This window comes from Mercenaria mercenaria, chromosome 5 (genome assembly GCF_021730395.1).
Source record: "Mercenaria mercenaria strain notata chromosome 5, MADL_Memer_1, whole genome shotgun sequence".
Lineage (NCBI taxonomy): Eukaryota > Metazoa > Mollusca > Bivalvia > Venerida > Veneridae > Mercenaria > Mercenaria mercenaria.
This window is the reverse complement of record NC_069365.1, coordinates 54,207,897-54,233,999: the sequence shown is the minus strand read 5'-3', so window position 1 is coordinate 54,233,999 and position 26,103 is coordinate 54,207,897. Positions and strand designations below refer to the sequence as shown.

The following is a 26,103-nucleotide window of genomic DNA, read 5'->3' as shown; positions in this document are numbered from 1 at the left end:
AAGCAGAATGTAAAATAGTGACATTTTAATGCTTGAAAAGCAAATTACAATGTAAATCTATATCAACTTGGATTCAAAACAAAGTTTTACAATAATCAAACTTGAAAATATCACAGCATTGTCTATGGAAAATATAAAATAAAAATAATAAATTGAATGGAGGGAATAGAAAAGTAATAATTACTTAGGTAAAATGAATTACGAGGTTTATCAAATAAAATATATACTATGGTAACATGCACCAAAAGAAGCTAAACAAATCAAAGTATTTTTCTGTTAAGGTACATATGAATGTTTTAACAAACGGAAGTAAGAGTAATTTATCCAGATGAAGTAGAACTAAGTCTGGACTTGGTGAACGAAAATCACTTATAACTTTATGGCAGCTTGTGAGTAAATTTATTTATCTATTTGGGTTTTACGGCGCACCAACACAGTAAATTTATTAAAATGGCAACTTCACCAACTTTCTAAAGATATAAATTTGATATTTAGAAGTGTAACATACTTAACAATTCCAAATAATGTCACTCGAAATATATGGACCTGCAAATATCTCGAAAGCAAGCACAGACCTCACCATATTATAGACTGTATGTTGTTTTTTTTTTTTTTTTTTACAAATTTGTGAATTTCCATTAAATCTAAGTTTCAGAAAAATTTCTATTTGCGAAAAGGTCATCAAAACCATGGTTTTCTCACAGACTACTATTGTGAAAACTTGTGCAAGTTCCATCTTTTTCAAATAATTCTGGTAAAAAAAATCAGGGACATGACCCTATCTCTTCTTTTTTTGGCTAAATTTTCTTTTTTTTGCCAAATTTTCTATGTATACATCTATTATGAAATTCTTAAAAGTCAGGGTTTAATCAAATTCATATACTGTAGAAAAAAATTATTAGATATGAATGTGCAGAACACCTTAAACTTTTGTGATAAATATTATCATCAAAAGCAAATCAGCTGAGTAATTGCAATCTGTGAAAATAAATATTAGGTTTAAATAAACAATAACTTTGAACTTCCCCACTCTTACCTGAAGTTGTTGAAAATGAACAAATTTTAACCTTACTAGTATGTCTGTTGTTAATTCATTACAGAGAACATGACATTGTGTCCTATTTAGTGAACAAAAGATCTCCACATACATGTCGGATATAGACAGCCGTGCATGTAAATAACATATTCTGACAAAATGCATCTACAACACAATGCAGCATCAGAAATGACTTCTAGAGAAAGAGAAACAAAAAGGTTTCATGTTGTCAATTATTTTTTGTGTGAGAAATTCACAACCATTCTTTTAAACATGTGAATACTAAACAAAGAAAAAAGATCTAAACATATATTATTCATTGTATATCAAAAATTGATGACTACATCTTTATGTACATAAAAATTAACAACTTTTAACAAGAAGATGTGAATAAATGACAACCTTGATGTAAAACACCATACAAACATATTTACCAGAAATAAACATATCATGCACATTTTCTTCTTATTTCTTTTTTACAATCCCGTGATTACCAGGTACTTGTATTCAAAATTTTCTTTGTATCTTTTTGAATTTATTTTTACTTTTAATTCAACTTTCTCCTTAACAAATAAAGGAGACTTTCTTTCAAATTCATACCAAGAATGTAATGTTTCACCATTCAAATATTTCTGGGTAAAATTTCATCCTAATAAATCTGAACACCAAACTATTCTCGCTTTCACAAGATCTTTTGGCACATACTAGCAAGTTCACAAAAAAATTACGTATTTCAGCTAAAACTATTTGCAAGCATGGTACTTCCAATTTGCAGCAGAGGTCTGTTCCTGGAAGCATTACTCTGCCTGACATTCATTTCAGTGAACATTCTTTACAATTTAAACTAAAGGTTGTAGCTTTTCAGTAATTCTGTTATTACTTTTCGCGAATAAACCTGGAATATAGAGAGGCTTCAACTGAACAAGAACCCTTTGTAAAACACAAACGCCTCAAGCGATCCTGCCCAAGAAAGCAACTGGGTAGTTACCCTGACTTTTGACCTAATGATCTACTGGCAATCAAAATAATAGGGGTCATCTACTGACCACAGACAATCATCTTACAAAGATTAACAATAGCATTATATATATATATATATTTTATAAAAAATGTCTCATTTCTTGTTGCAATGAAGATTTAAGCATCTAAGGCCTAAAAAATTTATATCTGGGGACCAGCCTAAAAATTTAAGCATTTGACCAGTAGCAAAGCAGTGTTCCCAGACTGGTCTCAAATATCAATTTTACAGCCATAGATCCCAACTTCAATGTTACTGCAGGCCAATAAACATCTTAACAACTGATTGTGTTTTCTTTACCAATGGCAGGATTGGATTTTTGTTTGGTATGAAGCCAGGCTAGGCTTGGGACATCCAATGCTTAAATCAGAGATTTACACTACATGACTGTTTACCAACAACCAATGCATGAAACTGTATAGTAAACTGTATATCAAAATGATTGACAAAATATCTCTCCACTTTGATGGTCCTCAACTTCCATACGGTTCTTGAGGTTTTTATTCAATATTTGTGGCAAAACAAGTCAGTGTTTTATTATGATATTAAGCTTGATGTAATATGCATAAAAATTATTACAAAGAAAATAATAGTAAATAACTGGTCACTAAATCTTTCACTTGGTCCAAAACCATGTTATCCAATGAGATATTTTCATGCAATGGAAAATAAAGGACTTTCCATGTAAAAGTTAAAAGTATTCAGATCATAATATAGCGAGTCATTTTCAAGCAGTATGTCTCAAAAAGAAGAATGACAAAAGCCACATGGATATGATAACAACAAATGTTGCCACTGCCGCTAAAGTTCTTAAATTCAGCCAGGGGTATACATGATTCCCATGTAAGTCTATAAAAGCTGCAAGTGACAATGGCCCCACTTCTCCATCAATTAACCAGGTCAGGTAGAGACAACTCCAGTAGAGATACATGTCTAGAAGTAGTAAGGCAAAAGCTGCATGGTAAAGTCACTGCAAAACCGAGTCTATCTCAGCATCTTTATTCCGCTTCCTGAAAAAATTATTTCATTTAGTTTAACAGAAATTCAAAGAAAACTAGAAAAGGTTGCAACAACATATGTAGCCCCTAGAACAGCATTAACATACAAAATTTCATCCTTGGATTTGAGACAAAAATCTTGTAGAGATGGGCCGACGGAATAATAACAGTGCCAATTTTTAAATCTATGTATAGCAACTGTCTTGTCACACTGCTACAATTTGTCATTATATTGCAAAATTCCAGCTTTTATGTTATAAAAGATAATACGAAGAAGGAAAGTGAACTAAATCAAGCTCTTGAAAATCATTGTAACATACTGAAAGAGCCCTAAAATTGAAATTTATCTGGTACAAAACTTACTTCTTGGATGATTTTGGTCTTGAAGATTTTGGTCGACTTGACTTTGGTCTGGATGATTTGGATGACTTCTGTTTCATGGCTTGCTGTGCCCCTTCAGCAGTGTAGGCGAGGTAAATGTTGGATAGATCTGGTTCCTGGCCCTGCAAAGTACACATACAAATATATTTAAAGGATTTGTAGAGGAATGTTCAGTGATTAACAAACTATAGCTAAGAATCTTGCTTTTAAATAAATTATATAAATAAGATATTAATAAAATTCATTCTCATGCTTCCCTAAAAAGTGCAACAGTGAAATAAGTGTTAAGGTTCTAGGTAGAACCACTGAACTTTTGCATTCTTGTTTGTTTTTTGAAATTTTAACACCATTTTTCTTTAGTGTTTTTGTTACATAAAGTAATCTTGGACTAATACCTTAAGTCAGTCAGTAAGTCATCAAAACAAGTACCGATTGTTGTTCTGCTTTACACAAAGGTTAAGACCAGGTACAAGTCTGAAAACTCTAGCATCTGATTGGTTATTTCAGAACTCAAATTCAAAACTGACCAATGACAAGGCTGCAGTCTGAAACTGGTTTTCAACCTTAACTTTTTAACTATAGATGCAGGCTTATTTCTCAGCTTAATTTTGAAACTTATCATTCTTAAGACTTTTATTCAAAATTAGTTTATAAACTCAGAGCATGGACTACAGTGTTACCTTCTCTTTGTCTTTATCAGGTTGTGGTGTCTGTTTTCTCATATTGTTACCAGTGTAAGCCACACATCTTAGCTGCCATTCTCCTATATCATCATTCCAGGCTACATGTTGTTCTATCATTTCCTAGACAATAGTAACAGTACATGGTGATGGCTGAACATAAATATATATACTGTGCTTTCATCTAATTGTGTTGATATAAAATATTGTGATTTAAGATTAAACAGCCATTTTGTTGAGAAATTATTTCAATTTCTAAGATGAAAATGAATGAGTTTTGCTTGCTTTTAGGGGGATTTACTTTTGTGGGTTGGTATATCTGACATTTGCATTATGTGCATTCAGTATAGAAATAATTGGTATAATTCACATAAAAAAGATGACTCAAACAGAAAGTAGTAACATCCTTATCTTTAGGCACAGTACATTATAATACAGATGAAATCCGAGATTCACTCATTTACACATGAAAAGCTTAACTGGTGTCACTTACTGATATAATGTATTAGTAATTCGAAGTTGAATGAAAATCACCTTACAAGCTTTCACAATTGCTATAAACCCCAAGTGACTTCATAGCAATATACCCATAATGGGCTGGCAAGCCACATTAAAGACCTGCTCCAGTCCTACCTTTTAACCTTAAACTGTCACTGAAAAAGCACATGAAAATCCTGACTATGAACTATGAAATAAAGTGTGGCCGTTAACTGTTACCTATTGTAATCATGGGTTGCATACACGCAATAGAATTTGAATAGCCGCGGAGCAGGGCTTTAAACCAAACTATTGCCAAGAAGTCCCCAACTGAAATGTGCATTTGTCATTTTTGCTGCTATACAAATCAATTTTTTTTACTGAAACTTAATGAGCCTGCTGGCGGCAAGTTATTCTGCCTTTGCGACCAGTGCAGACGAACATCAACCTGCACGTCTGTGCAGGCTGATCATGGTCTGCACTGTTCGCTATTCAGTCAATAAATTTTCAGTGAACACCCCTTTGAATAAGTGGTACTGCCCAAATTGTCCATTTTAGAAATTTAGTAGGGTTAAATGATTGGCCTGCATATCCTCCAAATAACCCATCATCTATAATCAAGCACAAAAAGATGTCTCTCTCCTGTGACCTGCGGCACACTGCTAGGGGACTACAAAATCATTTTAATGCCTAATGTCATTCTCACTCTTTGTAGTGCAAAAGACCAATAATGGCAGTCGGGTTGTGACAGTAATGACATTAAGCAGTTTTTTTGGCAAACAAGGTCAACATTAAAGTAGATTACCTGATATTCTGGAGGTATAAAGTTGTCTATTACAGTCATCTGTAGCTTGAGCTCCCGCGACAACTGACGGACATTTTCTAACAACCCTTCCATCTCACGCTGATGTTCTTGTTGTAAATCTGCTATCTGTAACAGTAGGCAAGAATAACATTCTTTCTGTCTAAGACTCGAGTATTACTAATTTGAATATTACTAAGTGTTCAGATACTTTCCTGCATAAAACTGATTTTATTTTTATTTTGTTGGGTTTAACGTCGCACCGACACAATTTTAGGTCATATGGCGACTTTCCAACTTTTAATGGTGGAGGAAGACCCCAGATGCCCCTCCGTGCACTATTTCATCACGAGCGGGCACCTGGGTAGAACCACCGACCTTCCGTAAGCCAGCTGGATGGCTTCCTCACGTGAAGAGTTCTACGCCCCAAATGAGGTTTCGAACCTACATCGATGAGGGGCAAATGGTTTGAAGTCAACGACTCTAACCACTCGGCCACGGAGGCCCCTGCATAAAACTGAAGGAGATTTGTATTTGACATTTAATCGAATCATGAAACCATGTTTATAATCAGTCAAACCATGCTAAACAAATGCATATAACCCTGCTCTGACCAGCCTTGACAAAATAGTAGAGAACATCTGCAATTTCATGGTGATAAAGAGAATGAAGTGTCACTGGAAATTGGAATTCATTCAAACTATGTAAGTAGTTGGTGCCACATCTTTTTACTTCAAACTGACTGACCAAATGGCTTTAAAAAATAACCCATTATATAATGATCCATAAATAATACTTTCAAGACACAAATTCTAAATCTGACTTTTATGGAAATGAGACCTTATCACAAAAAGAATGAGAAAATTCTACATATTGAGCTCTCTGTTTTTAGCATGATTACACATTTATTACAAACCTCTGACTTGGCTTGCATCAGCATAGTCCAAACTTTCTTCAATTTCTTTGTTTTACCCGTTATTTCTTCTTGGAGACTGGAATACTTCTCCTCTATGTCCAAACGTTCTTGCTACAATATAAAATACATTTCTTTTATAAAATCTAAACAGTATCTTACCATTTCTTTTAATATAATAAAATATTACAGTCCTTTGTTTTAGATTTATTTGTTAAGTTTAACACTATTTTTCAACAGTTTTCTAGTTATATAATGGTGGTAAAGTAACCTAGGCAGTTTTCCTGAATTTCTTGCCGGTATAAACTTGTTCTCCATAAGGAACTGACATCTCCACCCTGAATTTGGTCATTACAGAGAATACACACCATTCAAAAGATCTGAATCTTACAACTCCAAAATGGAATTCTGATGCTCCACCTATTTAGTAAACTATTACAAAAACTGTTTTAATGATTAAAACATAAATACTTTTATAACACATCGTTAAGTATAAGTTGCATATCAAAACTGTACAATCATTACACCGTCTTCCTCGCTATTCCTTTTACTTAAAGGCCCATAATGCTGTTGTTTATAATGTGGTTGCCATATTTTCCGTTATGATTAAAAATATATTAAATCCTATTTCTTTCTAATTGCTTTCTCTAATATTTGTCAAAAGTTTGAATATTGATGAACACAGTACAAAGTGTTCCTGAACCTACTGTTTCTGATTACCTCCCTTTTATGGCTCTACCTATAATAAGTTCATGTGCAGTATTAAAAGTAGCCCTTTTCTATCCATATAATTATGGATAACATCTATTTGGACAGCTGTTTCATCTGTTTTAACATAAGATTTAAAGCATTATGGACCTTTTATTATATCGCATTAAATGTAGCCAATACTAAATACTTTTCTGCACAACAAACTGCAGTAACAGCCCATATCTCTACCTCTTTTTCTTGCAATTGCTTGCGTAGTTTTTCCTCTTTAACTTTTCTCTCCTGTAATTCTAAGGCACTTTCCTCCAGCAATCTCTCTTGTTCCTCGGCCTTTTCCAGCAAGTTTTCCCCACCCACTATAATCTTCTTCTCTATAGCTGCCAGTTTCTGTGCCAGAGCGTCCTGTTCCTCTCTAAATCACAAAAACAATACGAGGTAATCTGTATCTAATTTTCTTGGAGGACAAATTTTCACAGATATTTTTACACTATAAATCCACAAAATTAAATCACACCAAACAAATGAAACTCAAGAATTTCTTGTTTTCAGAAAACATGAATAGCCATTTTGCTGAAACTACAAAATTTCTGGTCCATGCATATGTCCCATGCCCATGTGTATGTTTCAGGCCGACGCATATGTTTCATGCCAAAGTGTACACATGTTCCAGGCCTTTGTTTATGTTCCTCCTACAGTAAAGAAAACTCCTTTAAAACTGAACTTAACCCAAATTCTGAGATTGTTTGCCTTTGATGGGCTACAATTAAATGGCCATTTTAATACATCTGACCTTAACTTATAATTAACTTACTGATATTTTTTCAGTTCAGATTCTTTTTCCAAGAGATCATCTTGAACTTTGTTCCTTTCTTCCTCTGCCATATCTTTCTGTTCCTCCAATTTACGACGATCTGATGCTATCTTTGCCTGAATTTCTGCCATTTTTTCTTTTGAGATATGTTTACCTAAAACACCATATATTTTCTATACCTATCAATGTACTTGCATATTTTCTATACCTTACAATGTACTTGCATATGTCTCGGAACTTTGTCAAGATCTTTTACTGTATGAATTTTTAGAATTTATTCAACCTAATTGTATGATAAAGATGTTTATCGCCTACTACTTTGAGTCAAAATGTTAACGTTAAATAATTACCCAAAACTAAGTAAATGTAGTCATCTAATGTATATTGCATTAAATATGTCAATGAAATTTAAAGGATAATAAATGTAGATTTTAATTTCCAAAAGACACAGTGCAATTAACTACATCTATCCTGTCTTCTGACTCATCCTTTCCCTGTGCATGTAAAACTGGCACATAGGCTAATGTGAAGAATAATAGTGATCATTAAAAGAGCCGTGCCATGGGAAAACCAACATAGTGGGTTTGCGACCAGCATGGATCCAGACTAGCCTGCGCATTGCGCAGTCCGGTCAGGATCCATGCTGTTCGCTAATGGTTTCTCTAATTGCAATAGACTTTGAAAGCGAACAGTATGGATCCTGACCAGACTGCGCAGATGCGCAGGCTGGTCTGGATTCATGCTGGTCGCAAAGCCACTATGTTGGTTTTCTGATGACGCGGCTCATTTTTAAAAGTTTTTCACTTGAAAGGCAACTATGACAGAGAGCACTCTCAGAAAAACTTTACATGAATAAAATAAGAGAAAAGGAAAAGAGGCACACAATCATGTACATCAACCAATCTCAAGTACTAAAGCAAAAGACTTGTGGATGTTAATACATATCATCTGAAATTTGAAACAACACACTAAAATACTTTGTGTAAAAAGAGCTGCTTTTTAAACAAATAAGCCCCCATTATAGCTTTTTGGGAAAATGTAAGCGGGCAATTTAAGCAACTGCAATTTTCAGGTAATAGGATTTTTTTTTTAAATTTTCAATCTATCTTGATTACTTTTCAACTTATCCGCAAAGAAACAATTCTGATACAGTTACACATTTTTACTGTAAATTTTAACCATTTTTCACTCAAAAATTTGGGGAAAAAATCAATCTGTGAAATTTGATTGCTGTAGGTTAAAGATTTTTCCAATTCTTAAGTAGAAACCATTTTCAGGGTGTGTTGAAGGTATAGATCAGTGTAAACCTTGAATTTTAATTTACTGACCTCTGAAGAATAAGGGATTATCTATTAACATAAAGCAATCATCCTTTTGTTTTACACAGGATCAAAAATTTCTCCAGCTACTGACCTGAAAGGTTTTGTTTTTTTTTCAGTCTGAAACTAACTATAGTTGTGACCTTTGACATTACGACCCCCAAATAAATAGGGGTCAACTGCCTCATGCAGGAAATCATCCTATAAAATTTTATAAGTGTGAAGTAATCATCATCTATTGACCAGAAACTGTTTCATACCTGAGGCAAATATGACACAAACCATTTACACTTGAACTCCAAAACAACAGGGGTCATCTTCTGACCACATGAAATGATGTAGGAAATTTGATGGCCAGAGGCACAAGCATACCTTAGTTACTGATTTAAACTGTTTCAGTGTCAAGGTCATTCTGACAGACCATTAATGTACTGACCCCAAAAGCAATAGGGACCATCTACTCAACACAGAGTTTAATGACCACAGGCTCAAATATTTATCAATTAATAAGTTCAAACTGGTTCAAGTCTCAAAGTCACAGTGACCTTCAATGCTGACGTACAAGTTCCCAGAACAACAGGGGTCATCTACTAACCACTGGCAATCACCCTATGAAGTTTTGAGTGCCACTGACCCAAGTATTCTCCAGTTATTGACTGGAGACCATGGACTTGAACAGAACAAAATATACACTCTTCAACAAGAAAATAAGCAAACTTCAAGCAAGTATTTAGGCAAAGGTGAAATAAATGAACATTAAAGACAGTTCAGGCAATTGTCTGTATCGCTACAGTGAATATAATTATAGAAAGGAGAGTGCATAAAATGCAAGAAACAACAACAACAAGTTATAACAAGTATATCTACCATCTACTACATTTCCCAAAGTGGAAGGAATAAATATAACAATATCATATTATCAACATATTCAAGTTTACATATTACAAGACAGAATATTTTTTAAACAAAAAATACTACTTTATTGTAAATACTGTTATTCCACTGTAAAATGAATTTGTCTAGTCTAGTCTACCTGCATGCAAATTCAAATAGATATTATTTTTGATAGTTTCTCTGAATTATGCATGAACAGCACCTTGTTTCAGCAGACAACATGTTATTCTGAAAGACCTTAACTTTACAGATTTCTTTAATTTTGACATCTTTACGTCATCTTCGAATTCAATAGTTTTAAATGCTAAATGATTGAACATGAGAAAATAATTCTGGTCTAGAACTTATTCATGTTTGTATTATCAAAGTCACTCTGTTCGATGTCATTTTCTAACATACTTTGGTCACGTTTTAACAGAATTCCTAGGTTTCTTGCTAGTACTGCCTTGTCATCTGCCAGTTGCTTTTGGTTGTTTGTTTTGGGTTTAATGCCGTTTTTTCATCAGTATTTCAGTCATGTAACGGCGGGCAGTTAACCTAACCAGTGTTCCTGGACTCTGTACCAGTACAAACTTGTTCTCCGCAAGTAACGCCAGTCGCTTATGAATTTGCGAAAATAGATTGTGGATTCTCAAAAAAATGTTTCAATTCACACACTTTTCTCCTTAAGGACTGCACTTGCACAAGATTTTATTATGTGATGTTTTGTTGAGGGGAATGGTTCTTACATCATAATTTGCAGTTTACAAATTCATCTTCAAGAAATGCCATAAAGCTTTAAATGACCACTGACATATCATCAGTGTTGTCATTTTTTGTAAGTATTGGAAACATGATATTACAACTAGCTAGTGCTCTATAATGTCAAGCAAGGTGCAAGGGGAGATAATAAAACATATCATACCTAATTGCTCTCCTGTTTATATCATAATTATCAACAACAAATAGGTTATAGTTGAAATATACATGAAGTGCTATGCTATCACTACTTGTAATGTTTTAATTGATATACATGTACCTTTCATTTGTTCAAACAAAACATTCTCTAAGTTTTTCTATGCCTTAATCTTAGAATATTGTCAAAATTTAACAATATGTAACTGTGTTCCAAAGAAATTTGAGCAGTTACTAATTTTGAATTTATAATTAGCCCGACATCCTGAAAACGTTACATTTCATACGGTTCGGAACTTGAAAATGATGAAAGATTAAAACCTTCACTTTATTGCATAAAATGTTTTTGCCAGTATCTCCGGCATATTTAAAGGAAAATAGTAAATATATTACCAGCATTTGAACAAATATTTAACTTCATTTATTAAAACAGTAAAACCAACAACATATTTGAGTGGAACTAATTTTCATGGACTCTTGGATGCTTTTCAATCCACAAAATTGAATCTGGACAAAAAATACTAGTATCATTTATCTTTGAAATCCCCAAATTTATGCTTCCACTAAAAAGCTGTTTTTTCCCCCAAAATCACTAAATTTTATGCCCATGAAATCAAACGCTTTCACAGTGTCCTAAGACACAGATTTGTCTCTGAAGCCACATGTATATCAATGATTAAAAGCTGTAAATCTATCAAATACTGTCAAACCTTGACAAGACCTGTGAGAAAATACTGTATAGACATAACATGAGCTTTGGTATTATTTCAAATTGAAATCTGAAAATTTTAACTGAAATCTTAAACAGTGATAAAATTTGACCAAAATTAATGGAAGAATTTGAGCTGCACCATGAGAAAACCAACATAGTGCATTTGCGACCAGCATAGATCCTGACTAGACTGCGCGGATGCACAGGCTGGTCTGGATCCATGCTGTCGCTTTCAAAGCTTATTGCAATTAGAGAAACCATTAGCGAACAGCATGGATCCTGACCAGACTGTGCGGATGCGCAGGCTGGTCTGGATCCATGCTGGTCGCAAATGCACTATGTTGGTTTTCTCATGGTGTGGCTCATTTGTTTCTAGTTCCTTGTATTTTCTAGTTTCCAAGGTTTGACATATTCCAGTTATATGTACAAAAATCCAGTCATTTAATTCATGGGCTTGAAGATTTTTCGAAAATCCTGTTAAAAGTAAAGTCTCTTTAAATAATAAAATGGATTTGTCAACATGTCAACCTTTAAAATATACTATGTAATTCAACATCATTTTATACCAGATTGCTACCTTAAATAATTCTTCTGAACTTTTGTAGTTAGTGTATATTTATTACGTAAATCAAAATGGAAATTCAGAATGTGTTCCAGAAGTAAATACAAAAACATTTTAATACTGTGAAATTATTAACATTAATAGGGGTACTAATTATCATGGATGGGTAAATCTACGAAAATAAATCCAAACAGACAAGTATAATTTCCACTTAGGTAAAATCCATGAATTCAAATCCCAATCAAATAGCCATTTTGTCCAAAAACTATGAATTTCATGCCAACAGGACTTTACTTTTTTGTTGACAATCAGGTTCTGTTAAGCTATTCATATAAAAACAAGCCCATGACAGAAATGACTTTTCATTGTTATACATTAAAAAAAAAAAACATTTCTGGAGTATATTTTTTTTCTATAAAGCATTTCATTTTACTAAAACTAATGCTGTTATATTTGTGTGTATAATGTTTCTTGAATACGACAAATGTATACAAAAAGAACTGGTACCAATGAAGGTGAGAATAACCTACCTAATCTAGCCATTATATATACCTATAAAACCTATTTATCACAAGCTAAGTTGATGTTAATGAATTGATTAAATACTTCTTCAAACTCGAATGAATATTACATGTTAGCAAATCAACAATCCATTATTTTACAAAATTTATATAATCATCCCATTTACAATTAAAAAAAAATACCTTTCTTTGTTTTCTTCTTTTTCCTTCTAACCCTCACTCCATCTTCTCCAATAACTTCTTCTTCACTCTCTTCCTCTGATCCTTCACTATCTGTCACTCCTGCACAGAAGTAAAGTAATACAATATACGTAACTGTCTATAATCTGTTACAATGCCTTATCATCAAAATTCACTATTTTGACATATTTCTAAGAGCAATATCATATGTCACAAAGTAAGAAAAATGGTGTTATATATGCACATTATCTGTGGTCTGCGTATGAGTGCATGGGATAAAGTCTGTATGTTCTTTATATGACCTTTGTCTGGCAAGAAAATGTACTGAAAAACAAATTCTTTCCACAGAGCATATATAGCTACTCTGAAAAACAAATAACCTTACCTTCTTCTAATTGTTTACGGAGTTCTTCAATTTCTTTCTGGAACTGTCTGAGAAGAGCGTCTTTGGGATCTTCATTAATCTTGGCTTTGTTCTGGATATTCTTAGCTCTGTTAGCATAACGTAATGTACTGATAGACTCATCATAGTTGTAATCAGCAGGACCAATGTTTGCTATCTGAAAGAATCAGAGAGAATCTATTCGTATTTCACTTCTAATGATATGCTTTGTTTTGTTGGTGTCATACGGACATAACTTGTTGTATGGCGACTATCTGGCCTAAGATCCAAGGTGCCTTTATGGACGTTATTTCAGGTATGAATGGACACATGGATAGAACTACAAACCTTGTTTAAAACAGCTCCTTACTTACATGAAAGACCTTAACATCTAAACAAAAGAGTGAGGAACAAGTGGTTTCAAATTGGCAAACTGGTACCAACTGGATTAGGAAGCTCCCTAAGATCTAAATGACAAATAATTACGAAAAAACGGGCCCAAGCGGAGCTTCTCTTCATCATTATTATGATAATCTATCTTATGGAAGACCCTCAGCCTTGATAAGGAGATAATTTACTCATCAGTGCAGCAGGCTTTGAGAAATCTATTGCCTTCTTAGCACTATACAGACTAGGTCAGTCTCGAAATCCTATTTAATTAATCACAATTCGTAATTTTTTCTGTAGGGTTTAACATCACACTGTAACAATTAAAAGTCATATGGCCACTTTCTTGTTACATGTACTTCCATATTGCTCATACAGTTATAAACTTACCATAGCAGTTTTGGAGTTGCCACCAAGAGAATCTTGCAGGAGACGTGTAAGTTTAGAGTTTCTGTATGGTATATGGCTGCTCTTGCCATCCACAAGTGCTGAGATCACATTACCCAATGTAGACAGTGACAGGTTAATCTTTGTTGCTTCCTTCAGGCGCTGGCCTGTAGCTCCTGTCTTCGCTTGCCTTTCAGAACCCTGAAAATTAACTGAGTTAACTTCTATGCCACTTCAAACAGCTAGCACTGCACTCAAGCAAACAAATATCAGCTTAAGATGTTATGCATTATTTTAGTATTACACAGAGAACTTTCCTTTTAATTGGATTGCATAATCATTCTACTAGCTATTTCTACAATATTTAAACTTGTATCGATGGCTATATGTAAATATGACAAACATTAAATATGTATGTATTTTATTATCTTAAAAAATAAAATCTATGAATCACCTAGTGTTCAAAAAGCAATAGAACAGTACTAAACAGATCTTGAAACATTCATTGAAACTGGAACTTTAAATATATAATGTTACAACTGATTAGGGTCACTGGTAAAAATACAGTGCCAGTTTGATTCAAATAATCATGGTCGGTAGTCATTTCACCATCAAGTCAAAATCTAGCAAGCTCCTTTAAGAGATCCACTAAGACCACTTCCTCACTGTTGCCTCATTTCCTTCACAATAAACATTTCAGTATTATAACCGTGCACACACAATATACAATATTTACAAGGACAGGTGTTTTTCCACAATTCTAATGACTAATGAATGATGATACAATGTCATGGTCATGCTCTAGTTAAAAAGCTTCTGGCAAACAATTACAAACATTGGTTACATGGAACATGTTGCTGATAACTATATAATAATTTGCTTACTAACATACATGTATACAAATTAATGCTCAATATTGAAAATAACCGAAGTGCAAAGTGCATTAATTTTGTAAGTTATTTTAATTGCTATTTTACTCAAAGGGGAAGTGAGAGGTGGCAACAATATGTAGCAAAGATTTATTACATGAAACTGATCTGTTTTGCAAAGACTGTCAACATATTCATATCAAAAAATGTTTACACCCAGAAAAAAATATGTTCTCTCTACTTATAATACTAGCAGTATTTAAAGGCCATAGCTTCACACTTCACTCTTCAGTTAAATATTTCCATGAAGGTAGTGAACCCATAATGACAATCGAAAATTTCCGTTTCAATACCTACATACTCTCCATGTGGATTGGAAATTTGCATTTCAATACATACATACATACTCTCCATGTGGATTGGAATTTTCCATTTCAATACATACATACTCTCCATGTGGACTGGAATTTTCCGTTTTAATACATATATACTCTCCATGTGGACTGGAAATTTCCATTTTAATACATACATACTCTCCATGTGGATTGGAATTTTCTGTTTTAATACATACATATTCACCATGTGGATAGAAAATTTTGTTTTGAATACATACATACTCTCCATGTGGATAGGAAATTTCCATTTAATACATACAACCTCTCCATGTGGATAGGAAATTTCCATTTTAATACATACATACTCTCCATGTGGATAGGAAATTTCCATTTGAATACATACATACTCTCCACATGGATAGGAAATTTCCATTTGAATACATACATAATCTCCATGTGGATAGGAAATTTCCGTTTGAAATACATACATAATCTCCATGTGGATTGAATACATACTTTCCATGTGGATTTCCACCATATGCCTGTAAGAGCTATTCCACAAAAATTGCTTATTGTCATTACAGGGCCACCACCTTTAAATTAACATATAAGCTGAGTTTTAAGAGCAACTTCAACCTGGAACTGATTCCACACTGCACCACTTACTGCTAAATCCACTAAATGTAACTTCCCCACCCTCAGATGCTGTTCTCCATCCGCGCCTTTCTCACAGCATTCTATCGTACATGTATAGATAGCATGTGACCTTGAACTGTGCAGATTCATGTTTGTTGCTCCTGTCACTCCTTAAAATAGTGTATGATGGTGTAATACACATACAAACCCTCAACTAATTCTCTAACTTACCCATACCGCGTGAAAAATGTCATACACGTGTTCACCTTTCCTGCTGCTCCATCAAACTGGTGGGCACCATACACACCATATTTAAACAACAACTTGGCAGGAAAAGGCAATTTGCAGAATATGAAAGTTCTACAAATGCCTTTTACTGCAACAATAATATATACTCCTATTCTACCTTGCATCGTTTGGTTGAAACCTGTGTTGGGTCAAGGCAAATGTTGGTCAAAACACCCTTAAAATAATATACACCATGTTTATTATATTCGATTACATACCGCTAAATCTACTAAATGCAATTTTCCCACTCGGACGTGCTGTTCGCCATCAGGACCTTTCTCGCTGCATTCTATAGTTACTGTGAAAATTGCATGAGATCTCGAACTATGAAGATTCATATTTGTGGCACCTGTTACCCCTATAATAAATGCAGACAGAGTTACTGACATAATAATTAATGCAGACAGAATTATTGACATAATATAGATCTTAAACTATACATGCAACATATGTCTACATATACAAATAATCAAGGTATCAAAAATATAAAATGTACAAACTAAAAATGGAATTACATCCAATAAACACATTAAACTTTTCACACAGGGGTCTGTCTCCACAACAGTAGTTTCTGGCAGAAAAGAAAAGATATCATGCATGTTATTTAAAAACTTCCTTTTGCATAAAAATATTTCAAAGAAATACTTAAGTTAACATATAAAATATACAGGATTAAATACAGAAGCAATTTAGACTGAAATTAATCAATAGCATGTGATTACTGAAATCAAAAAAGAAATGAAGAACAAATGAAAGTCTAGAAAAGACAAGCTTTTAGGCTGGCAATAGTTGCAGCTTAAAAAAAAAAATTCTGTTTTAAGGAAATTGAAAAATAATGAAACACGTGCATAAATAATTTGAAACCAATTTGATATGGGAAAGTAAAATCTTTTTTGCAGTAAACATCACAAAGTAATTTCTCTTTAAAAAGAATCACATGATGAGTAAAACAGAACCATTAATCTTAATAATTTTTTTAACAAGCAGATCAGATAACTTAGCTAAAAAATCAAAACGTGAAATATAACGTACTGTTTTTGTTTCCTAAAGTCATTATACGATCCATATCATCTGCATTGTTTACAACAAAAGCTGATAGATCTTTTACATATACACCGATATCTGGTCTTTCTTTTACCTTTATAAAAAAGCAAATAACAGTGAAACAAGCATGAAAGTCACTATGGAGCATCCCGTTACAAAACAAGACATTAGGTTTTAAAACTGAGGTTTTGAGACCAGTCTCACATTTCTAAAACCTGACTGGTTATTTTTGTACACAGTACTGAAATGGACCAATCATAAGACTGCATCTAGAGACTGACATCCATACTTGTAGTCAGGTCTTTTGTTAATAAGGAGTCTTTATGTTTCAACAAGACAATTTTTTTTAAATACTTCAACTGCACATTTGCTGAACCTAAATGTTTATGCAAAAACATCTTCTTTCAGAAAGAAAGGATTTACCTTTAACAGCTAATTTAATTAATTATGGTACTACGATACATTTATAAAAGTTGTTGTTTCTTAGATATTCTTTTTTCTCAAATATCAATAACATGTTTGAAACAGCATTATTAAACTCCATTAATTTTGCAAACAGTTGAAGTTTCACAATTTTCTGAAACAATCTTCTGACTAACGGCAACAAACAATCTTTAGACTTAGTAACAGCAAGCTTACCTCCAACCTCTGGTGTTGGTCCTTGCCAAGCAGATCTCTAACTTCCTCATTGTAAATCTCTAGGTATGAGACTCTCACCAGAAACCTGTATAGAAAAACAGTTGGATCACTTTGCTGTATATGCTATACCTAAATTCTAACACCATATAATGTAAGGCAGTAATGATTCAAATAAATGAGAACGCAGATATTTGTAAAAATAAAAATATTTTAGAAAACTGGAGCTATCACTTAAGCTGATCAATATCCCAAGATGCTGCTTTGATACAGGGAAAGTACAATGTTGTGATAATGACCTTTGACCTTCAAGTGTGACCTTGACCTTTAACCTAGTGACCTGGGCTGTGCACTCTCCATGAGGTTAATAAGCGCTGCAAGTATTATGAAAATATTGCCAGTGGTTAAGAAAATATGTTGAGGACACGAATTCTCGAAGGAAAGCCAAATGAACATCTTTGACTCCAATATAGCCTTCATATATTTTGAACCAGGTAGAAAAATAAATCTCAAAAACCATGTCATCAATTTCATTTGAAGTTCTGAAACATTCAAGTTCACTGTGTACAACGACAATTCAAATTATTTCATAAAGCTCTCACACACTGTTTGATAAAAATTAACCTCAAACTGATTAGACAAAATCAGGCTCCCAAAAAACTGCTTCATTTCAGAAAGTTTACCACATCATAAGTCATTTCAATTTAGAACCTCTCACCTGTTAAAACGCTTTTTTCTAAAACATGAATAATAGGGTGGTGTTTCTTTATTTTGAAACTTTCAACTCTTCAGACCACAGGGCTTAAAGGTGGTCAATCACATTTAAACAACATTTAATGACATTTTTTACTTTTTGTATATTCTGGTAGAGAATTATTTAAGGAACAAAAAGACCGATTACATAGAGTTAGATTCCTATTTGAAATGTATATTTTATTATTTTTATAAAATTTTGTAATTACTCCCCTTTAATATGAAAGTATATAAAAAGCTGGGTATTTCTTTTTATTTCGATACAATGTCTAGTTTTACATTTGCATTTGATAGACATATCAACTATTGAACAATCTGAACCAAAATGCAAGTTAAAAAGCTGTGTGTAGCTTCTGAATTCATTTATTTCCAATCTATCTTGGTTGCGCAACCAAGATAGGCGAAGGGAAGTAATAATAATTTTCAAACTTGCGTTTCTAATGAATTCCATCTAAATACATAATTTTTAATGCAAATATTTTACAAATATATTACAATATGTCTAATATTTATACAATTCCTTAGGCAAAGTATGTTTATCAAATTTATACTTATGATAAAATAACTCTATCTTGGTTGGGCAACCAGGATAGGAAAATGAAATTTTAAAAATACTTCCAGTGAAAATCTAGTTTGTATTAAGTGTTAAGTGAACATAAATGAGTGTAAATGATCAGATGCTAAAGTTTCGAACCAATCCGTTACATGGCCAAAATCTGATTAATCACCATAAAACTTAAAGAAAACCAGGCGGCTGAAAACTGTTTGTTTACCTAGTATCTCCTTCTGCTTTGGCTATATGACCAAATATATGAGCAAATGAGTTGGGTATGACTCCTCTAAGTTCTGGTACAGCTCTGACACCCTCCATTGTGAATGTTTTACCCGTCCCTGTCTGTCCGTATGCAAATATAGTTCCTGTAATACAGTAATTCATCAAACTGTTAACACACTGTTAACCCAGTTACACTTGGTCTTAGATTTCTACATGCTGCAAAAAGTTCACATATACCAAAACAAGCGCCAAAACATTTATATTTCCAAACCCAGAGCCTGTTTTCATCAATGCGCTATGTCAAACATTTTTCTTTCAAATGACTACATTTAAGTAACTTCAGTGTGCAACTTTTGTCCAGCATAAAGTCGGACAACTGTAAGAATTGCATTTCCAATACAGTCTAGCTCTTATAACAAGACTAAAAGAGTTTTTTCTTTCTTCAGAAATAAAACAGCATGAAAGAAAAAACATTTTTTTTTATCTTACGTAACGTTACTCGATCGAAAAAGAACAAAATTTACTTAAGCTAACCTACCATTATATCCCTCCAAGACAAAGTCAACAATAGGTCTTGCTGTTTCATTGTAGAGATCAAGCTGTTTACTGTCAGGAGCATATACTTGATCAAATGAGAATGTTTTTGGAGGTTCTCCTTTGTTTGTGTGATCTTTGTGGTCCACTGTGATTGTCTTCCTTACTGTGTCAACCTGGTAAAATATATAATAGAGAATGAGCCTTCTACCTTACCTTATTGCAATTATGGTATGCTTCTAGGCTTTCCTTATACACTTTGTGAAACAGGGTTCTCGGAAACGCCGAAATCGGCGTCCCTGTACGCATAATTGGTCCCGGTATACGCGTGTTTATTGCAGCTTGGGAGTCCCCGGACGCACGTTTCTGCAGTGAGACGCAATGAAAATTAATTGATTACATAAACCTGTGAATACACAAGGTTTGACTCGAGAGCAAAATATGTGGGCAGAGTCACTCGCTTGTCACCAATAGCCGCGTATAGCCAATCAGCGTTGCCCGTTTACAGTACACCGAGAGATAAGCTGCATATGTATAATTAACTCGAATGTATACATGTGATTGTCGGCGTGATTGCATAGGTGACAATTTCTTATTGTTAACGACGGATTACGTAGTGTTTGGAGTAACTCCGATTGTTTTCTCACGTACTAATTACTAGGCAGTTTTAAAGATCTTTTTTAGAAGAGGTGATAATTAGGAATGAATATCCGAGTAATTTTAAGATGCTGTCGATGCCAGTCTTAGTATTAAACGTGATTATTTTTCTGCAAAATCGATGATGTTACTGAAGAAGCATTTATTAAAATGTTATCATAGACATACTGTGCATTCTTAATGTATTTTAGACCGAATGTTTTAACTTTAATAAATATTAAAATAAAAGCAGTAATTGTTCATGTATTTTCTTTTCACTGTATGTTTATAGGACCATGTTTATATACGTTTCCATTTTGAAATAAAAAAGGTAAAGATAAAATTATCACCAGGAATTTTGTCTAACTTGATATTTTTACAAGGGGAATTTTGTCCACCTTGATAATTTCACAGGGGGATTTTGTCCAGGAAGATCAGAAACAGCAGGGATGGGGCAGAAAAGGGGAGGGGGTGTTGTGCAGGGGTGATTTTGTCCTACATTAATTTTTGACACCTTTTCATCGCACCTTAACAATATTTGGGTGAAGAATTGTGATTACAAAATGTCTGTCGGTCTACACTTAATTTGACAGTACAATAGAGGCCTGTGTTTTGACGAAACATTTAAGTCTGTCCGTCAGTCAAGTCAGTAGTTGGGACTGCAACTTTTTCAGCTTTGGGAGTCCCAGGACTGCAACTTGAAATTGCTAGTGAGAACCCTGGTGAAATCATTTAGTTTCATTGGCACAAAATTTAAAGCTTTCACTAAAAACAGATATTTATCTGAGTCTGACGTATTAAATTTCCGTTCTGTCAGGATTCAGTTTAATGCACTGATGTAACCACAGAATTCCTAAAAATAAGTCTGTCACAAATACAGAAATTACTAACTAGTAACTTCATATGGTATATGTGGAACTACATATTCAGCAAGGTTTGCTTCTATGCCCAGTATTATGTTACTGTACATGTTGCATTTATCATCAATGAAATTTACTGGCCTATCCTGTCTAATAATATATCATTTAAAATCATATTCAATAAACTTCACTACAGTTTATATCCAATAGATTAAAACTTATTTCATAACTATGCAACTTTTAATTTTTTTTGTCAACATAACTATTAATACTTACATTAACAACTTGTGTGCATCCTTGCCCCTTTTCTTTATCATTCATGGGACGACATCGCACACATACCCGCACATTGTCATTCTCCTTCTCCTGTTATGTAAAATAAAAAATAGAAATTTTGTAAAACTATCTAAAGTTATTATCAAAATACATTATCAAACATATGAAATAACATAAATTTTCATAGAAAGACAGGTAGTGGACCTGTAATGACAATCGACAAATGATGCATTCTCTGTAACTAAGCGATTTCGGCATTTTCCTGTTTTTATTGTGTGTGCCTAGCTACTTTACATCCAAAGAATGCCAAACTGCCTAACAAGAATATGAAATCACATGTAAATTGACGTGTGACTGTGTCATGATGGTTCCACCCCCGTAAGTGTCCCCCGTGAGTACTCACTACAAAGAAGATAGTAATCAACTATCAAAGTAGTCTGAAACATTGCAAATTAATATAAATGCAGCCAAGTAACGTTTTTTAAGACTATCATATTTGCTGTACCAATGTTTTGCTAATATGAACAAGTCAGTGATACAGAGTGTAATCCGTGTATTCAATCAATTGAAACTGAAAAATACTGAAGAAACTTAGGACTGCTTTGGTAATACTGAAGAGAATGAGGAAGTCAGAAAAAGCTAACTTCAGACATCACTTCCTTTTATCAAGCAATACTTACACATTCTTACTTGCTTTTAGTAAGTTCTTTATATATTTTTTTCATTTTGGTAGGGGGAGGGGGTAAAAATTTAATGAAGTCTTTCTTAAAATGTGTTAATACTTGTATTTAGCAACTGCCAAAAAAAACAGCAAACTGAAAGGACTTCGTGGTTTATGACCATTCTGTTCTGCACTGGATTCTACACTTGTTTTGTCCTTTCTTTGTCTCAGACATGTGTTTTAAAATAAATTAATATGTGAAAACAAATACACTTCAATTCTTTATCCAAATGATCTTTTATAATTAACATCATTATGCATTATGCCTTATTTACAAACTTAAGTGACTTAAATAAGATGTTTTAACAATAAGACAATTTCATTTAGTATAATACAGCACTGGATTTTATAATGTACAGGGAATTATAAACAAATAATTTACCAAAGGTATCCTCATAGTTTTCTTTTAATATGTAAAAAGTCCAGTCTCTTTCTCTAAATTAACATTCAGGAATGTTGATGTAAACTATGTATGTCATATCTATTTTAAGCTTTATTCAAATTAATTATCTAATAATAAAAATGACAAATATTCCACCAATAAATGCAATTACATTTTCAGACAAGCACCTTTTGTTACTATTTTTATTTATTTTTTTGTTTCTACCCTGTATTTTAGTCCAACTAATTTGATGGGATCCTAGGAAATATTGAGATATTTTTTTCATATGGGCAATATCCCCACTCGCGTTAAACACTTGAAAGACCAAAATAGTTGAAGCAACTACGATGAAATTTTCATCGCTGCCGACGCCTTACATGCTATATAGGTTTAAATGCCGATTATTTCACAAATTGGCCATAAATTAAAATAAAACTTACATGTACCAGAAGGGGATTCAATTCCTCATTAATCTATGTAAATATTATCAAATAATATCCAAAATTACAGTCTTCGCCTTAATTTTTTTTCAGCACTTGTCCTTTTGGGCAAGTAAGTTAAGAAAACCACTTGCCCGAAAACATTTTTACTTGCCCGAAATCATTTTGTTTATAAATATGATGTATTTTGGTTTATGCTTAATTCAGCATTCAGTTATTTAAATGGTAGTCAACTAACCTACCCACACTATTGATGGGCAGGCTAAGCCAACATAAGTGGATAACCATGTTGCAATATTCAAGTAACTAGCCGACAAAAATTATGGGAGAAAACTGTAGAAAAAAAGTAAAACCTATACCAGTATCCAGTTATATGCCAGGTGTGGGGTTCAAATTTACACTACCCTTCTAAAACTTACTTTTTTAATCCAGGGCCTTTAAAATATAGTGTAGTTGTTCAAATTTAACTGCAATAATGGATCAGCCTGGTTAGGCACCCCCCCCCCCCCCCAAAAAAAAATTGTTGTGTTTCTGGTGGCATGGCCAAAAAAAGTTGAATCATTATTATCAAGTAAATATCACAGTCCGGGGCGACGTGTCCAAAAAATATGGACACAATAATCATCAACCCACCCGTGTTTAAAGCGAAAAAAAAAACATTAACAATTATCGGTAATTATTCTGTTGATAAACAAGTAATTGCCCTTGTTTTCATTATCAATTAAAACCCCCTCAAAGAGCTAAAAGAAGTGTGTCGGTATCATGGCATTTGAAGTGGAGATCAAAGCGGTATAGTTGCCCGAGATTGTCATGGCATTACGTCATGTTTTCGCGCCATTTCACTGTCTGATCGTACGGCCTCGGTTCTTTAAATTGCTGAGAAGAAATCAGTAAAAAAGTATCTTCTTTAATTTTTTTTAAAAGCGAATGTGCAATATCCCGTATAAACTGACAGGTAAATGTGTCAAACGATAATAGTAGATATCCTACACTCTGTGACCTATTTGCCCTCAAGGAATTTACGTTATTGTTTGAAAAGAATATCTGACATAGTGTGGAGTCAAAAAAGACATGTACAAAGATTCATATACTTATTAAACTTATTAAAAACCACAGCGACATCAGACTGCTTTATTTTAAAACAATTTTTTATTTACGTTCACGAGGTCACGTAACCTATTCTGCCGCACTTGCAGAAATCTGTTTGCCAAAAAACGTTTTACTCGATGTATTTAAATTGCTGCCGCTTTTTCATTATTTATGATTTTTTAATTCTGTTTTTTGTACTTTCTTGTCAAAAGTCTGAATTTTATGACCATAGTATGTATTATTTATTTACTTTTAGAAATAAATAAATAATTAAGATCGCGCTGTTTGAAATTTTACAAATAATTGTATGAAACTTCGATCGTTTTTATAGAATTTTGCCTTCATTTCTGTCGATATCTTATTAAAATTGTTACAGAATTCAAACTGTATTACTTCTCAAGCGGTGTTGAAAATTTGAAGCGATTATATTAAAAAATGAATGCACTACACGCGTTTTTTGTGTACGTGTCGATAAACAAAAGTAACGGCGATACGATAGGTCGCACGTGCTCGAGGAATGGAAAATTCCTGGCATGACGTTTTGATATCTTTACGATTCGCGGGTAAACTCCAGTCATAGGGATGTAATTTCTGAATTTTGTAAAGCAATGTTATATATTGCAAATGTGGTCATCAATTCATGCATAAATATACGAAAGCTAGTATTTAGGATGTTCATTTCAGATTCGTGAAATACTTTTTTGTAATTATTGTGAAAATTAAGGGATTTAAATTTCGGAAAAAGCACTTGTCCGTTCGGGCAACCACCTGAAAACTTTGGCTTGCCCGAAACTGGATCTACTTGTCCCGGACTTCGGGCAACCCAGTTACGACGAAGACTGAAATTACGAGTTTTCTGGTGATTTAAACGTTTGTATGTACTGTACACGATCAACGTTTACCGTGTGTCTACATGGCATATAAAACCAATAACTTTACATGACTGTGTACTGTTATTTAACTTCCATTATTTTGGTCCTTCAAAGTTTTGACATTTAGATTGCCCGTCACAAATATAAAACAATCTGAACGTCGAATTATTTTAACTACCTGTATTTGAATGTGGCTCATTAATCATTATTTATCAAGACATTTATCCGGGGCCTCCTTTGATAATCTGAAATGCTATTTTTCAAGTTTCAGTAGTATTACAATTAAGAAATTGGCACTGCAATTGGCAGAATAGTTTACAGTACAGAAAATTATTTTTTGGGGAAAATAAACTGTATACATGACAAGATACATGATAAAATTTGTATTTCTTTTACATGAACCATATACTACTACCCTAATTCTGTTATGTCAGTGGGTCCTGACATATATTTTTTTCATTTTTAGTTAAAAATTCCCTAACGCTGACAAAGCTGTCGCTACAACTGCCATTACCAATTTCAGGTGTCAAGGTCACAGATTCCAATGCATGTTGCAGCTGAGACTCTGATCGTTCCACTGATAACTGATGTGTGGCTCTCCCTGGGCTGTCATTTATGAACAATTTTAAAAATTATAGCAATGGTACCATCTCCCCACCCACCTCATTAGCATAAAGCAAATAAAATTTGAACGATGAAACAGCCGCCCCTGTAAAATTGTTGAATTGATTACAAGTTTATAACGATTATTATAAATCAAAGAATCTGTACCGGCATTCTTTTAGATGACTGAAATGTTGTTTTCTGTCTTGATACAAATTTTCACCAAAACAAAATATTTCTGCAAAAATATTTACATGCAGCTTCGCACTAAATACAGACCAATATTTTGATT

The 26,103-nt window shown here is 33.4% G+C and overlaps 1 protein-coding gene across 4 annotated transcripts; it reads right to left on the bottom strand.

The window, feature by feature from the left end:
* Positions 1-5: 5 nt before the first annotated feature.
* LOC123557246 (kinesin-like protein KIF3A) lies at positions 6-26,103 on the bottom strand. 4 transcript variants are annotated; one of them, XM_053543606.1, is made up of 18 exons: positions 25,980-26,103; positions 21,705-21,794; positions 19,937-20,108; positions 19,397-19,541; positions 17,874-17,958; positions 17,223-17,328; positions 16,409-16,548; positions 14,066-14,263; positions 13,292-13,466; positions 12,910-13,008; positions 10,942-10,953; positions 7,825-7,978; positions 7,245-7,425; positions 6,309-6,419; positions 5,396-5,521; positions 4,114-4,236; positions 3,416-3,555; positions 6-3,064 (listed from the first exon to the last, which is right to left on the bottom strand). In XM_053543606.1, exons 1-18 carry the CDS (start codon positions 25,983-25,985, stop codon positions 3,022-3,024), a joined length of 2,106 nt encoding a protein of 701 aa, XP_053399581.1. In that variant the 5' UTR covers positions 25,986-26,103; the 3' UTR covers positions 6-3,021. The 4 variants fall into 4 exon arrangements, with proteins under 4 accessions (XP_053399581.1, XP_045204543.1, XP_053399580.1 ...); XM_045348608.2 differs by lacking the exon at positions 25,980-26,103 and adding an exon at positions 22,808-22,837; XM_053543605.1 differs by lacking the exons at positions 16,409-16,548; positions 25,980-26,103 and adding exons at positions 15,933-16,072; positions 22,808-22,837.